Source organism: Tachypleus tridentatus, chromosome 1 (assembly GCF_004210375.1).
Source record: "Tachypleus tridentatus isolate NWPU-2018 chromosome 1, ASM421037v1, whole genome shotgun sequence".
Taxonomy (NCBI): domain Eukaryota; kingdom Metazoa; phylum Arthropoda; class Merostomata; order Xiphosura; family Limulidae; genus Tachypleus; species Tachypleus tridentatus.
In genome coordinates this window covers 1,502,431-1,519,789 of record NC_134825.1, presented here as the reverse complement: position 1 = coordinate 1,519,789, position 17,359 = coordinate 1,502,431, and the positions used below count along the sequence as shown (strand labels likewise).

Here is a 17,359-nt window from a genome sequence, read left to right as displayed (position 1 = left end):
CCTTTCCTGGATAATCAGAACTGGTTATGAGTAGTTCACTTGGTAAAGAAAGGCACTCAAGAAACCAGGTCTAAATTCTCCCCCTTTCCTGGATAATCAGAACTGGTTATGAGAAGTTCACTTGGTAAAGAAAGGCACTCAAGAAACCAGGTCTAAATTCTCCCCCTTTCCTGGATAATCAGAACTGGTTATGAGAAGTTCACTTGGTAAAGAAAAGCACTCAAGAAACCAGGTCTAAATTCTCTCCCTTTCCTGGATAATCAGAACTGGTTATGAGAAGTTCACTTGGTAAAGAAAATTACTCAAGAAACCAGGTCTAAATTCTCCCCCTTTCCTGGATAATCAGAACTGGTTATGAGAAGTTCACTTAGTAAAGAAAGGCACTCGAGAAACCAAGTCTAAATTCTCCCCCTTTCCTGGATAATCAGAACTGGTTATGAGAAGTTCACTTGGTAAAGAAAGGCACTCAAGAAACCAGGTCTAAATTCTCCCCTTTCCTGGATAATCAGAACTGGTTATGAGAAGTTCACTTAGTAAAGAAAGGCACTCGAGAAACCAAATCTAAATTCTCCCCCTTTCCTGGATAATCAGAACTGGTTATGAGAAGTTCACATGGTAAAGAAAAGCACTCGAGAAACCAAATCTAAATTCTCCCCCTTTCCTGGATAATCAGAACTGGTTACAAGAAGTTCACTTGGTAAAGAAAAGCACTCAAGAAACCAGGTCTAAATTCTCCCCCTTTCCTGGATAATCAGAACTGGTTATGAGAAGTTCACTTGGTAAAGAAAAGCACTCAAGAAACCAGGTCTAAATTCTCCCCCTTTCCTGGATAATCAGAACTGGTTATGAGAAGTTCACTTGGTAAAGAAAGGCACTCAAGAAACCAGGTCTAAATTCTCCCCCTTTCCTGGATAATCAGAACTGGTTATGAGAAGTTCACTTGGTAAAAAAAAATACTCAAGAAACCAGGTCTAAATTCTCACCCTTTCCTGGATAATCAAAACTGGTTACGAGAAGTTCACTTGGTAAAGAAAGGCTCTCAAGAAACCAGGTCTAAATTCTCACCCTTTCCTGGATAATCAAGAAAAGCAGTTTCAGAAATACCTCTACACTGAATATGTCTCTATCTCACACTGGATCAAGATAAAACATCTCTACACTGAATATGTCTCTATCTCACACTGGATCAAGATAAAACATCTCTACACTGAATATGTCTCTATCTCACACTGGATCAAGATAAAACATCTCTACACTGAATATGTCTCTATCTCACACTGGATCACGATAAAACATCTCTACACTGAATATGTCTCTATCTCACACTGGATCAAGATAAAACATCTCTACACTGAATATGTCTCCCTCTCATGCTGGATCAAGATAAAACATCTCTACACTGAATATGTCTCCTCACACTGGATCAAGATAAAACATCTCTACACTGAATATGTCTCCCTCTCATGCTGGATCAAGATAAAACATCTCTACACTGAATATGTCTCTATCTCACACTGGATCAAGATAAAACATCTCTACACTGAATATGTCTCTATCTCACACTGGATCACGATAAAACATCTCTACACTGAATATGTCTCCCTCTCACACTGGATCAAGAAAAAACATCTCTACACTGAATATGTCTCTATCTCACACTGGATCAAGATAAAACATCTCTACACTGAATATGTCTCTATCTCACGCTGGATCAAAATCAGAGCCAGTCTTAACTGAGAGTTAACAGGAAGAAATTTCTGACCCAGGTACCTTAGGGTTGGTCAATACTCATTGGTTACCTGTTAATTTACTTACTGTTAAAGGTGAATGAAAACTAAAAGACTGAGATTGAGTTGCCAATATTTGTGGTTTTACAAATTAGGAAAGCTAAATTCATGGGGGAATGAGGTTAATTAGCAGTACAAAAACGTTATAAAAAAAAGGGTAAGAGAAATGGGAAACGTTCTATGAAATGAAGCATCCATATTTTCAATACATATCTAATCAGGCTCATGGTGAACAAGTTAAACCAGGCCTATTGCTTGTTATACTGTCTGTCACACTTCAACTGGAGAATCTTATTTCAATGTGAAGCTACTGAAGAGTAACACAAAATGCACTAAGCAGTCAAGTGAGTAAAGTTTTGACCAGCAAATTCACTGAAAAGCTGATGTAGCCTAGTTCATAACTAGATTTTCTCATAATGCCAAGTAAAACAAAAGCATGTGTTATAATTCACAGGTCAAATGTTTTCAATATTTTACTTAGTTTTTATCTGAGCAAGTAGGCTATGTGTCACATATGCAGTAATACTACATAGAAAAGAAACTGGAAGATGACATGCACACAATTACCTTTTGTACAGAGAGAATTAAGAAAAGTAAATATTGTAAAAATATTTTAAAATGTGTGCTGTCTGAAGATCCTTTGGCAAAGCATTTGCTGAAGAAAACCATTAAACCTACATCTAGGAAAGCTACAGCCTTTAGGACCACTAGGTGATTAGTAACTACACTAGTTTGTGGTACCCATCAAGCTGATTCACATATTCCTTGTAGTTTGGAGCCACAAAAAACAACAACAAATAATATGTTCATTTCTTCCTATAACAAATTTACTAAAAGTACTAAAAAGCAACTAACAGTATTTTACACACACATAGAGTACAAAACTTCAAGTTTCTAGAATGTGGTCAAAGGTAAATGTAAAACAACAAGGGATAAATTATTACCCAAGCTATATCATAAAGAGAGAAAATCATTAGGTCAAGTCACTTGCAGCATTCTCAGCAATGTGTAGTTAAGAGGTTATTTTGGTCTCCAAGTTTAATCTTTCATTTCATGAGCAGTAACTGGCAGGTATGCATCATCCATTGCTGAAATTCAATGTTCAGTGAAATGAACTGATGGTTTTGAAGTTCTCTTTCAACTTTGTCATGTTGTATATCGATAAATGCATGTTGTTATTTCAAATTATGACAAACCTTGGTTCCACATAGTTCACAAATTTCCAGAAGGATTCATTTCTTTCCACAGACAAAGGTCTGATGTCCTGATAATTTCACAAAAGGTAACATTTTTCTAAGCTGAAAATGTATCTCATAATACTTACCTCTGCTAACAATGCAGCTATTTCTCAATCTCAATGGAACTCATCCTAATAATGTAATTGCTTTTTCCCATGATATAAACCCACTTAGAGTAGATGTGTATATTCATACAGGTTCTGAAGAAGTGGAAACCAAGCTAGGGCTGGCCAATTAGATGCAAACAAGAGAATTCAACAGGAGTAGAAAGAACCAAGTGAGTCACAGGGGGCACCAGCCAAATTGGCAGAAGTTCATACAGACATAAACCTGTCCAGTCATGACTGAATGTATCTATTGCTAACGCTTGAGGAATAATCCAGTTTGGTCAAAACAAGTGACTTGTACTAAAATTCATCACTCCTGGAACATAACATGCTAAAAGACTGACATCAAGGGAGTGACCCTAATACAGCAGATCCAAATGTCTTGAGAATGTGTGCCTCCTTGACAAAAAATACACAGCTATGGAATTGTCGTAATATAATAATTTTTTTCCTCAAGAGAGACAGACTTTAAACCACTGCCAGATGTAAGAAGTTCAAGAACATTGATAAGAAGAGTAGACTCATCTTCCATCCAGGTACCCTGGAATTCTTGATCTTGAAGATAAGCTCCCCATCCATGAAGAGATGCATCTGTTAACAGATGGATCTTAGGAGCAGGTGGTGGAACCATCATTTGCAATCAATGATATTAGTCCTCTGTAATGATACAGAATGATCCAAAGGATCGGAATGCATGATTCATTGGTTGAGCAGTGACCAATGAAGGGAACTTGTGTTTGTTCCAAAGAAATGATAGATTTGAAGGATGCCCACATCCCCAAAAGAGACAGAGCCATCCATGCAGTAGGAGGAGACAAAAGTAAAAATATGATGGCTTTTTCCATGGCTTAAAGCCTGAGGGGTTCATAAGCACAACTTAAGTGAGTATTGAAAAACACATCCAAATGGATGATTTCTCAAAGCCCATTCTCTTGGCTGTGGTTTTACTAGACAATAGATGGGGACAACAGGAATCTTGTTAATCCATTCATACATGCTGCTAATTAGATGATGAGGCATTTGGCTACCTAAAGAGAGTCACAGTTTTTTTGGTGCACTTCTTTTCGGACTCTGTGAACCAGAGAGCGGACTACTGGATAAATGTTTCTAGTGCTCACTGATTTCTCGAATCCCATTCCATTGGTTGTGCTTTTGCAACCTAAAAATAGGGAATAAGCATAGGTAACATCGAACTTGGTCATCTCGAGCCCTGGTGCAAAGTACTAACACAGGGTGAGTAAAAATTCCATTGAAAACAAGAAGGGTCTAAAAATTGGTTGAGTTAAGACAGAAATGATGGAATGCCAATCTCCTAATCTTCTTGGGTGGAACAATTAATTGGGAATAAAATTATTGAAAGACAGGATCAACCCTCTCTATTGCCTTTTTCACCAACAACTATATTATGGCATGGGAATGGAGCTTCACTCACAGTTAATCTGTTGGAGATGAAAAAGCAATTGGTTAAGCAAACAATGGTGGAGGTGATGTAAATAGCATGACCAACCCTGAAGCCAGAGCATGGAGTATCCATGAATCCGTCATGAAAAACTCGGGAAGTGATGTAATTGTGCTCCCACTGCTATTCCCCACAAAGGATAGTCACCAATTCCTCTGCCTTCAGTTTACCTGAGCAGAGGATCCTTGATAATACAGATGGACCCTATTATGGGAACAAATGGATCTGGGAACTGACGGAGGGGGTTGGGATACATTAAGGGCCGATACTCCCAAATTAAAACTAGAAAAATGAGAAGCCAACAACAATAAAGAAGAATGTAAATGGGCAGTATCAATTTGTGATTCTAAAATCTCTGCAATTCCAGCAAATAACATGGAATAGAAAAAGAAGTTTTCCAAAATTCCATGAGGGCAGAAGACTGTAAACACTTTCTAACAAAGCTTTCCTACCCAATAAACAAACCAGGAAACCAAAGAAAGAACAGAAGAAGACAATCTGGTTGAGATGAATGTCAGCAGAATCTCCAACTCATCCTGAAATTGCTGAAGGAAATGTTTATGACCTTTAGACTAAAGTTGGATTGAAGATAAATACCCCAGGACAGTTATGAGGTAAGACAAAAAGAAATAAATCCTCTTATAGCAATCATAGGTTCCAATTAAGAACCCCACATGTCCATAAGTGGATCCGTCTATTGAGAATCTAAATAGAAGCCAGAAGAAGTGTCTTAATTTTCACCAGTCATTTCTTGTTCATTTGCAAAAGTCATCCAAAAACATCCTGAAGACAACCCCGGTATGTGAATGTCTCCATCTCCCAATGTATCATATCACGGACAGCTTTGACTGAGTGTAACCATTACCCTGGCTGTTGACCACCATGTAACAAGGATGGAAGAAGTCTGGTTGACCTCTATAAGAGAAACATCAGCCCAAGAATTCATATCTAAAGTTTTTTGTTAAGTAGTTTATAAATATATAGTCATGTGAAAAAGTAAGGACACCCTATGAAAGCCTGTGTATTTTTGTAACATTTTTGGATATATACATATTTAATTTCAATTTCAACAATACTGAGAGATTATAGGAATGTAACGAAACAATTAAAACTGAAGAAAAGACTTTTAAAGAACTTCTATAAATGTAATTCTTACAAAAATGCATATTCTAACTGAGGAAAAAGTTAGGACACCTCAACATTTATTCCCACTTAAAATGGCTCAACTCACACACAGGTGTATCACACCAGGTGCACATGATTAGAAAATCGTTACTCAGCATTTTGAATGAGGCTTGCCCTATTTAAACCTCAGACATTTAGTTTGGTGTGCTCCTGACTGTTGAAGTGAGAGTGAGCACCATGGTGAGAGCAAAAGAGCTGTCTGAGGCCTTCAGAAAGAAATTTGTAGCAGCTTATGAGTCTGGTAAGGGATTTAAAAAGATCCCAAAAGATTTTGAAATCAGCCATTCCACTATCCAGAAAATAGTCAACAAGTGGAGGGCTTTCAAAACAACTGCCAACATGCCCAGGTCTGGTCGTCCAAACAAGTTCACCCCGAGAGCAGACCGCAAGATGCTAAAAAGAGGTTTCCAACCATCCTAACATGTCATCATAGGACCAACAGCGGGCTCTGGCTACTGTTGATGTCAAAGTGCATGCCTCTACAATCAGAAAGAGACTGCACAAGTTTAACTTGCATGGGAAGTGTGCAAGGAGGAAACCTTTGTTCTCTAAGAGAAACATCAAGGCCAGACTGAAGTTTGCCAGAGAGAATGTAGACAAAGACCAGGAGTTCTGGAATAATGTTCTTTGGACAAATTAGTCCAAAATTGAATTATTTGGACACCAGAACAGAGGACATGTTTGGCATAAACCAAATACAGCATTCCAGGAAAAGAACCTCATACCAACTGTGAAGCATGGAGGTGGAAGTGTCATGGTTTGGGGCTGCTTTGTTGCAGCAGGACTCGGACAGCTCACAATCACAGAATCCACTATGAATTCTACTGTGTATCAGAGGGTGCTTGAGGATCATGTGAGACCATCTGTATAAAAGTTAAAGCTAAAGCAGAACTGGACCCTGCAACACAACAGTGACCCAAAACATCAGTAAATCCACCAAGGACTGGCTGAAAACTAAGAAATGGAGAGTCCTGGAGTGGCTGAGTCAAAGTCCAGATCTTAATCCCATTGAGATGCTGTGGGGTGACTTAAAGTGGGCTGTACATGCAAGAAACCCCTCAAACATCTCACAGCTGAAAGAATTCTGCATTGAGGAGTGGGGCAAACTTTCTTCAGACTGATGTTAGAGACTGGTAGATGGCTACAAGAAGCATCTCACTGCAGTTATTTCAGCCAAAGGGAGTAACACTAGTTATTAGGAAGTAGGGTGTCCTAACTTTTTCCTCAGTTAGAATATGCATTTTTGTAGAATTACATTTACAGAAGATCTTGAAAAGTCTTTTCTTCATTTTAATTGTTTAGTTGTATTCCTATAATCTCTCAGTATTGTTGAAATTGAGATTAAATATCCATATATCCAAAAATGTTACAAAAATACACAGACTTTCATAGGGTGTCCTAACTTTTTCACGACTAAATGAAAAAATAATCATAAATGACAATTTTGTTCAAATTCACAATACAAATAGTAAATAATCAGGACTCCTTTTGATAGAAATCCATACTGAATGCTCCATCAAAAAAATGTGGTTACCTTATCGGTATGAGGTACTTGTATACATGACCTAAACAGAGGTCGGACTGAAGATGGTGGAGAATTTTACAAATAAGATTTTGCCTAAGGCATTTGAGTGGGGTGTAAAAGTGCTTAGATGAAGAAAGGGTGGAAACCCTGGAGATTGAGGAATAGTTATAGCATCAGTGGATGGTTAGTATGTTTTGGAATCAGATGCCCTTCTTCAGGCAGTAAAGACTATGTTACAGTGAAACTGTTAAAATGTGTCATAACTATAAATTTAAAGTAATAACCTTCTCTGTATACTCTAATACCAAAACTCAATAACAGGACTTAACAGAATGTACATTACTTGTAGTTTTAAATAACATTTAGATAAAAACAATCGTTTTCTTAATTCATCTAACAAACTGTAAAAGCTATCTGTCAGTGAATTTTAAATATTTTCAGAAAACAGTTCATTCAAGACAAAAGTCAATACTTTACAGAATAACTCAGAAATATCTAGATACACAAGTACACTCACTTTCAAAACTACTATTCAAATATTTTGATGTTGGCCTTACATCACTACTGTAATCCATTGAATTCAATCATAACTGAAATTTCTATTTAGTTGTTAAGCTGCTGTGTCAGTGAAGACTTTTTTTCCCTAAACTTTAATCTTTGATTTTATACAAATTACAAAACTATCATGATTTTTACATTCATGTTTTGTATGCAAGTAAAACAGTGAAAAATAAGTTTTAAATGATAAAACATATAACAATTTGTATACTGGTACAACATATAAAGTCTGGTATTTTGTATTTTTACAGTTCATATGCCATATAAATCTTGTATATTTTACTGTCACTATATAAATGGAAAGAATCATATAACTGTCAATATTGTTCATTGTTTACTGAAGCAGTGTATTTTTGCCAGTACAGGAGTACAGTTGGAGTATATAACTAACAACAACAGAAGGTACAATAAAGGAGGCGATCAGACACATAGTTTTTGTTGTGCACATAGGGGATAATGATGTAGAGAAAGGTAGCTCAGAGGATTTAATTAATAAGCTCAAGAGGTTGGAGTTGATAAAGGCATTTAAAGACAAAAGGCCATAACTTAATTCTATGAGGGATACTCTCCAGAATTAACTGTGGGGATGAAGGTTAGAGCATTGTCAGGAATGGAAGATTTTAATATAATAGGGTACAGGCTATTTAATTGGGATAGAGTACTAAAGAAATGGGGATAAGTGGCTTTTTGCATAAATTATGATTTTTAGTCTGAAGCATATATACTGATAAATTCTAGAGTTCAACCACGAGGAAAAAAGAAAGTTCTGGAAACTATTCAAGATAGATTTCTTCACCATTTAGTCAATGGACTACTACGAACAATGCTATTTTAGATTTATTAAATTTTAATGTAGAAATGATCAAAAGGGTTGAAATTGTTAAATTGAACATTTTGCTGCCTACAGACATAAGGAATAATGATACTTTGTTTATAAGTTTCCAAAACACAAATTTTGGAGGGATGCAACAAGAATTATTTCTTATGAATTGGGCAGCTGAGTTATTCAGAGAAACAGATATGATGTGGAATATTTTAAAATATTCCAAAGTAAACATATTCCTTGTCAACAGAAAAGGTAGTTGCAAGTTAAAAGCATCATAAATTTAAAAAAATTAAATTGGCTGGTATAAGAAAGTTGGTGAAACAAGAAATTAGGACACCAAAAAGGTCATATTACAAAATATTGATTGAATATGAAAAAACAGTAAAAATTTTGTCAGGCATCTATATATGTGGGCTGGATTCTTTGAAAATAGGTGTCTGACTTGCTGGCAATACACTTGAACAATAAATGTATGGCACACAATCTACTTGTTTTAATATAATATATTCAAAATAGGACAAAAGAACATACAAAATTCTTTACACTACAGAATACCACATTTTTATCTAAAAACTTTAAATAATTCTCCTTTCTTGTCAAAAATCCACACAAGCTGGTTCAATTACTCTAGAATCCAATCCACAAAACAAATTATTTTTCTTTACTATACAACTTAGGACAGATCCACTTATATTACCCTGTGGATTACCACAGCTGAATCTTGAACTTTAAATAACTGTCTGCTTTTTGTCAAAGTCCATACAGAGGGGTTCAATTACCTTAGAACACCTTGTGACATGATAAATTATTATTCTTATCTCTAAAATGTGAAACTCACACTATGGCTGGACCAACAACCACACAGTCTAACTTCACATTCACTAATGCAATGATTTCTTGACTTAATTTGTTGATAACTACAGTTGTATCCAAGTTTTAAATAATCCACCTTTTCATCTAAATCCACACATGCTGGTTGAGTTACTTTAGAACCAAAATGACAAATTATTTTCCTATCTCTATTATAATACAGCTGTGAAACACTATAGAAATAACTTGTTAAGCCTAATCACTCACAAGGCAACTATGTTTTCTTCCACTAACATTTTTCTGAATGCAACTTTATTCAATTTGGGCTCACATGGTCATCAACATTTAAAAATTGTTCATTGAGACCTCGAACTTTCTACAAACTATATTATGCTATAATAGACATTCTCTTAAGGTAACAAGGAAAATGCTGAAGATTTGAGTAGCATGTAGTCAACTATATATACTGCTAAAGCCTGGTACAACAATCAAACCATACACACAATGTACAACTCTTACAGAGTTATGAAACAAAAGCTGTCATAACTAATACTTTTTAAACAATCAACCTTCAACACTTTTGTCATGGAAATGAAACAATCACTAAGTATTAAGTCACAAAATAAACTAAATAATAAAACATACACTAAATAGTCTTGTATAACCAATACATTAATGATAAATAAAAAACTAGGATGGAAGTAGAACCATTGAGGAATAATAATGGAAGGTATGTATTTGATGATCAGTATTACATTTTGTCTTCAGTTTTTAATAACAACTATTTAAGTTGTATTCCACATCTTGAAAATTTGTCAGATGAAAACAAGATGACTGCATTAATTCTAAGCTAGCTGAGAAAAAACTGGAAAGCTTAAATAGATATATATAAAGCTCTTGGGCCAAAAAGTATTTCCTTAATGGTTAGGAAGGAGGTTAAAGACTGGATATGTGAGTCACTTGCTACTATTTTTTGTCAATCCTTGAATAGTTACCAGGTACCAAAAGATTGAAAGTTAGCTAATATCATTCATTTTTTTCAAGGGAGGTGATGAAAAATATTTCAGTAGTTATAGGTCTGCTATTCTCAGATCAGTGGTGGGAAAAGTTCTGGAAAGTCTGGTAAAAGATACTTTACAAAGTCATTTAACAATTTTACTGAATATTCAACATGGAATCACTAAGAGAAAATCTTGTCTTAAAAATTTTTTGACATACTTCAAATATGTTACTACTTAGTAGATAGTGTAGATTTGGTTTATCTGGATTTTCAGAAAGCTTTCAACAAGATGCTAGATAAGATTTGTATAAAAAAACAACAGAAAAACTCTATAGGTGTGGTGAATAAGCTAATAAGATATAAGAAAGCAGGGCATTGTTATAAATGGAGTTCAGTCAGTTTAAACTAATGGTACAAGTGGGATACCTCAGGACCTTTGCTTTTTTTTAAATTTACATTGATAACACAGATGAATAATGGTTAATAAATTAAATTTGCTGAGTATATTAAGGTCTTTGGTGTTGCTGGCTGTGAAAAGGACACTGCCAATTTATAAAAGGATTTAGACCATTTGATGCATTGGGCAAATAAATGTGTTTTAATTATACTAAATATGCATACAGGTTATCATAATTTAAATTTATAAGAATAATTTAGATGGGAATATCCTTAATCTCATGAATGAAAGAGTTACTGGTATAACAGTTCATTGGTCTCTTAAGCTAAGTGCGCAGTTGCTGGTGGTAGAAAAAATATGATTTTAGGTTGTATCTACAGAAATACTGCATAAATTTCTAAAGAGGTTATGATTTCACTGTATTGGTCACTGATTAAGCAATATTTGGAATACTGTGCTATTTTAAGCTCCTTGCTTCAGGAAGGACATTAAATTGTTGAAAACAGTTCAGAGGAGGATTACTACAATGGTGACTGGGACTAAGATTTTTTTAAAAATTTATTTATAGGTTTAGTTCAGAAGATGAACCAATAGGTCCTATATCGTCCCAAAACATTATGTTATGTAGCAGTTGTAAGACTAATAAAACTTTAGGATGCATTTATAGTATATTGATTTTTCAAATCAAGAGGTAATTACCTCTTTAAAAGGTACTTTGTTAGGCCTTACTTAAAATACTATGCATAATTTTGGTCTCCTTACCTAAGGAATGATTCAGAGCAAGGCTAAGATGAATTTCCTTATAGAAGAGATAGTTTAAAATCTTTTCAGTATTCAGAAAAGTCTATAAGATAATCTTATTAAAGTTTATCCAAGGCTTTCTTTATTTTTAGTCCCTTCCTAACAAATAGGTAAAATGCATGTGATGATAATTTACATTCAAAATTTAAACTGTTTTGTCATCACTGTATGCAAACAAACTTGAAATCAAAATGTTTTAATAAAACAAGTTTTAATATTATAGGTGCCATTTTAATTTCATAAAGAAATAATATTAAAAATCTTCAATCTCTTCTTATATAAAGATTGCGACATTTTCTTTCTAGGTCTTCCCTCTAACTTATTTACCACCCCTCCAAGAAGTATAGAATTTAATGTAATTTACTTAGCATAATATACATGTTACTTATCACAGTTAGAAAGCCAGAAAATAATATGATAGGTACAAAACATTGTTTTCTTTGGGTATGTCATTATTCTGTGTTCTTAAGTGGATTATTTGTTTCAATAAAAATTTAGGATAGAAGTATAAAAAGTAGGCTTAAATTTCATTGACAATCAACAGAAAATACAAAAACAGAACCTAGATAAGTACAATATTTGTTCTCTATTGTATTTTTATCTATTTTTACAAAAGTAACTAAAACATAAAAATTAGAAACTAACAGATAAAGTTACATAATGAATAATAAATTATAAAAATTTTCCATAAGATATGCTCATGAATAGATCACTTATTACATATGTTACATCAACAAGAGCTACATGTTTACCAAGTGATTTACAATTAGTTAGACTCAATGGCCAATAAAACTGAATATAAAGAGATGTATACTGAAGGCCTTAAAGCTAGTAAGTATAAACAATATTAGTATTCTGTTACAACCTGCAGTCATTATAGAAAAATAAAAAGAGCAGTACATTTATATTCTATATATATTTATGAGGTACAGAAAACAACAGATAAAATAGTTTTACTAAGAAATATTTCATGATTTAGGAGATTTTAGAAATTAAGCAAATCATATAATATTCAGATAAAGATAAGTATTTTTTAATTGTAATATGAAAATTACTTTGCACTTAGAGCAGTCAATACTCTGACATCTTACAATGTCACATGACTTCTTGAAAACTTAAAAAGCCTTTTTTTTGATATATGAAAGAACTTGTAATGTTTACTAAAATCTTGCCAAACTTTCTGAAGATATATTAAGTTCTTTCAGAACTACAGGTTTATACATTCATGATTAAATGATAGTCACAAGGTTCTGTTAAATACATAAGCCCACTATAAAATGTTTAGGGCAAGTGACCAAAGTTAAGATTTAAGGCTAGACTCAAGTAAAATTCTCTTAAAAAAAAAAAAAGTAAGTTTGACATATTTCTATTTTCCTCAGGGGTGGTATGCAAAGACATTCAGTAACACTGAGCAATTAAACTTATACATGTAAAAAACGGCTGGTATGGGTAGAGAAAGCACTACGTAGAAGAGTGAACAACATTTCAACCTTCTTTGGTCATCGTTAGGTTCACAAAAAAAAGAAAGAGGTAACTGACTGGTAGCTGACCACGTTTGAACGCAGTTGTGTAATTGAGTGTAGGAATGTAGAGAGCGTGCTTAGATGTTGGATATATTTATTAATATAGGTATAAAGGAGTTCCTTTGTATTGGTTTATTTTGGACTTGAATTGTTGTAAAGACTTCTTTAATTTTGCATTTCTTTGTGGTTGTTCTTTATTTAATATTTGGGTGTTTTCTGTGGTCATGTTGTGTTTATTTTATTTGCACACCTTCTACATTCCTACACTCAATTACACAACCACCTTCAAGCATGTGGTCAGCTAACTTTCTTTCTTTGTGAACCTGACGATGACCGAAGAAGGTCGAAATGTTGTTCACTCTTCTACATAGTGCTTTCTCTACCCATACCAGCCGTTTTTATAATTTTCTCTACAAGTGGGTTTTCTCGTCATCACAGATTATGAGCAATTAACCTGATTAGCTATGAGCTCTGATGAGTCATTAACTTATAATTAGGTCAATGTTCCCAAAATAATGAACTAATCAAAATGAGTAAAAACTGATGTAATAATATTAATTATAATCAATCAGATGTTTAGAATAATTGAAAATAATAACTACTGGAACTTCAATTTTGATCAACTCATTAACTGTTTGACAATCAGTTTAATCAATACAGAGATCAATCAACTGTTTCCGTAATTGAAAAAAAAAAAAAAAAAATTGAACAATTTTGGTTAGCTCATTTAAATGATTAACTTATGTGGTATTAATCAATATAATAACTGTATATCAGTAAGTAATATTTCAAGCTCTAGTTATGGCTTATAAAAGTAATCAACTGGTGTAAATTAATGTTTCCAGTAATTCCAATTATTCATTTAATTCACTTATTACCATCATTGTTTCATAATTTTCTCCATTATTTCAAGTTGTTTGACTTCAGTCCTAGCAGTTAGGATGGTTTTCTCATTATTGATAGGTTGCAAGTTGTTCTTGTCAACAAATATGTGTATCCTTTCAGCTTTGGGACACTGTATTTATTTCTTTGTTTTTGAGTTATGACAAAAGTTACTGTGGCTACTTGCAAAATCCAACTTCAATTTTGTTACCACCAAATTGTGGGACTGATAATACAGTTGACAAGATTAGCTATTCCAAGAGTTGCCCACTGGTGATCTCACCCATTTATCTTCCCTCTAACTACCAGAAACATTGTAGTGTGATAGTCAATTTTATAAATTGGTAGAGTACTCAAAGAGTCACCCACTAGTTCTGTCAGCCAATTATCTTCCTTCTAGTTATGAACAATGGCATATAGTTTTGTTATAATTTATAAGCAAAGAAACACATAAAACACTCCACAGCAGAGAGAGTGAACATGTTTGGTAACAATGGAGTTAAACTTGCAGCCCTTGAATCACAATAAATTACAAATGTAAGTGTACCAATCAATTTTCAGTAAACAATAATAAACTCAATACAACATTACATTTTTAAGTACAAGTCAATTAAGTTATAGTAAGAAGACAAAAATACAACATATAAATACAGCTTTTCATGTATGTTGCACTTTACACAAAATATTATGAAAAACAATCTAAAAGCAAACACATTTAAGTTGGATGCAAGTATAATTCAGCCTTTATAAAGTCAATGAAAAATGTTACTCGGTATATAGATTTTTGTGTTACATCACAAAATAAAAAAAGTGAAGTGGTATGTACTTCAAGTTCATTGTCTCTCTGTGCAGTGGAGACACATCTAAAGCATCCATACATTTCATTACCTAGATGTAATTGTGTGTACTCCATAACTCTTCCATAGTTGTGTTCCTGTTAAACTACATACCCAGAATCAAGTTAACATATTTTTTGTAAACCATAGCTGATAATAAACTATTCATTGTTATGTTTTGTATTTTTTTCTGGTTTATAATCAAAATCCTGAATAGATACACATTTTCATCAACAAATAAATATTCCTTACTTTCAGTAGTCTTGTGAAGATCTGCAAATAGAAATCTGTTTAAAAAACGGGTTTAGCTTGTTACAGATTTCCTATCACATTACACATATGATACATTTTCATGTCATCAGTTACAATAAAAGTAAATTCTAAATTACATCTATTACATTAAATAAAGAGCAGTCTAAATGTCTAAAACAAGCCAAAAACCAGAAAATAAATCTCCTATGATTTTGAGCCCTAAGATAAATTGATTAGAAAATTCTACTAATCATCCAGTTCTAGTTAACAGTATGTTTGACAGTTGTTTAACAGTGATTTTCAACCTTTTCCAATATCATTCACAACAGCTCACTGATCCCAGTTAAAAAAAAACAAGATACTAAATTAAGATGCAAAATATTTTTTAATATTATGACTTAATGTACATCAAACTACAACTAGAATGAATACAATATAATAAAGTTGTTTTTGCTCTTGAATTTGTTGTATAACTGACAATACTTATTCACCTAGTGGAAAACAACTAATCTAACATCTGAAAAATACAATTACTGTGAAATGTGAGAATCAAGCAAATACACATCACACTTGGACAAAATCTAAACAAAATTTCAGAAGCTGAAAACAAGCAGTAACTTCATGATTTGTGCACTAAGTACAACACACTTTGTACCCCCTTTTTCACAATGCTCAAGCAGATGTGACCGATAAATTGAGCAAGGTTTTACTCAGTTTGAGAGTTCCTTCCGTTTGATTTAGACAAGCTTTATTAACCCTAAAGGTTAACCTTTAATCAACCGAGTACAATTACTAGTTTATTGTTTTACACAACTTTCTCTACCAGCCCTGCAACTTCTGAGATTCAGTTTTGTTTTTTTTCTCCCAATTGCAACTTTTTTCTAACAAACAAATTTCACCGACCCTGCCTCAACCCTGTGTTTATATTATAAATGCCATTAACTTTATTGAAGCTTTTCCAAAATTAAAATGATAATATATGAAAACTTTTTGTACACAATAACATTTTATACTTTAATTCAAGACCTACAAATTATATTTTAAAATTTTCATAAAGTTTGACAACTGTAAACAAATTTTCTTTTTAATTTTAAGCACGATGAAAAAAAGGCTAAAAAAAATCAAGCACGGATCGTAGTTTATATATCACCTTAGATTACTTTACAAATGTTCGCCTAAAACTAAAGCATCTAAGAAACACTGGTACTTTCATCGGAAAGGCTAAGACAAACATAAAATAGGGGAGGGTGACTTACAATTCTTATAACTTACCAGGTGACGAATAATTTGAAAAAGACGCGGGACTAGGTACCGATTCGGCAGAAATGCAAGCTTTACAAGCACCATGAAGGCAAGGAAGCAATCTTGGTTCATTGTTTTCTTTCAATTCTTGCTTGCAGAAAACACATTTTGTGTTTAACCATTCGGCAATTTCGGGTGTTTCACTACTACCGCTAACTTGTTCAGCTTCTGGTGTTTCATTTCTCTCCATTGACGATGCAATAAATAACACAAATAGCACAATAATCAAGTGGTTTTCACTAGCGTTCGCACAGATACAACACAAATACCACACCGCTCTGATACGAACCTTAACAACCAATAATATTCACCTCATTTAATCCCTGGACTTAACGCACCTTCCTTCCACTAACAGATTTGCCTGAATAGCCTCATAAGAGTGCCATCTAGAAATTCGAGTTATAAGCACCTTACATATATTATTTATAATTTTAACTTCGCAAAAAGCAACACAAAACTGAAAAAATATATATATATATATATATATAAATATATAAAACACATATTTTAATCTCAGAAGTTAAGACATAATATTAATTGACGAAAATTACTAATAAGAAGAAAATTAATTAAATAAATTACAAAAATAAAGTAGAGATAATAAAGTTTGAAAATAGCTCGAATGAGTAGCGAAATAAACTGTCACCCATTTACAGCGTTTCGATGAGATTTTCTCTTTATTATCTGATAATAACAAGGCTACCCGCTAGTACAGTGGTATGTCTCCGGATTTACAACGCTAAAATCAGAGGTTCGATTCTCCTAGGTGGGCTCAGTAGAGAGCTCAATATGGCTTTACTATAACAAAACAAACGCGCATGGTGATGACAAAAGCTTGTCGAAACGTTGACATTTGTAATAATGTTTATTT

The 17,359-nt window shown here is 33.5% G+C and overlaps 1 protein-coding gene across 5 annotated transcripts in view; it reads right to left on the bottom strand.

Moving 5' to 3' along the window:
- LOC143227898 (transcription intermediary factor 1-alpha-like) overlaps nucleotides 1-16,884 on the bottom strand; it is a 92,975-nt gene extending 76,091 nt beyond the window's left edge. For 4 of the 5 annotated variants that reach the window (XM_076459349.1, XM_076459285.1, XM_076459406.1 and 1 more), the window contains exon 1: nucleotides 16,459-16,884. In XM_076459349.1, the coding sequence (XP_076315464.1) occupies nucleotides 16,459-16,678 (220 nt within the window). In that variant the 5' untranslated portion in view covers nucleotides 16,679-16,884. Of the gene's footprint in view, nucleotides 1-16,442 lie in introns of all 5 variants that reach the window. The other variant, XM_076459456.1, reaches the window with a different exon arrangement.
- Nucleotides 16,885-17,359: the final 475 nt, after the last annotated feature.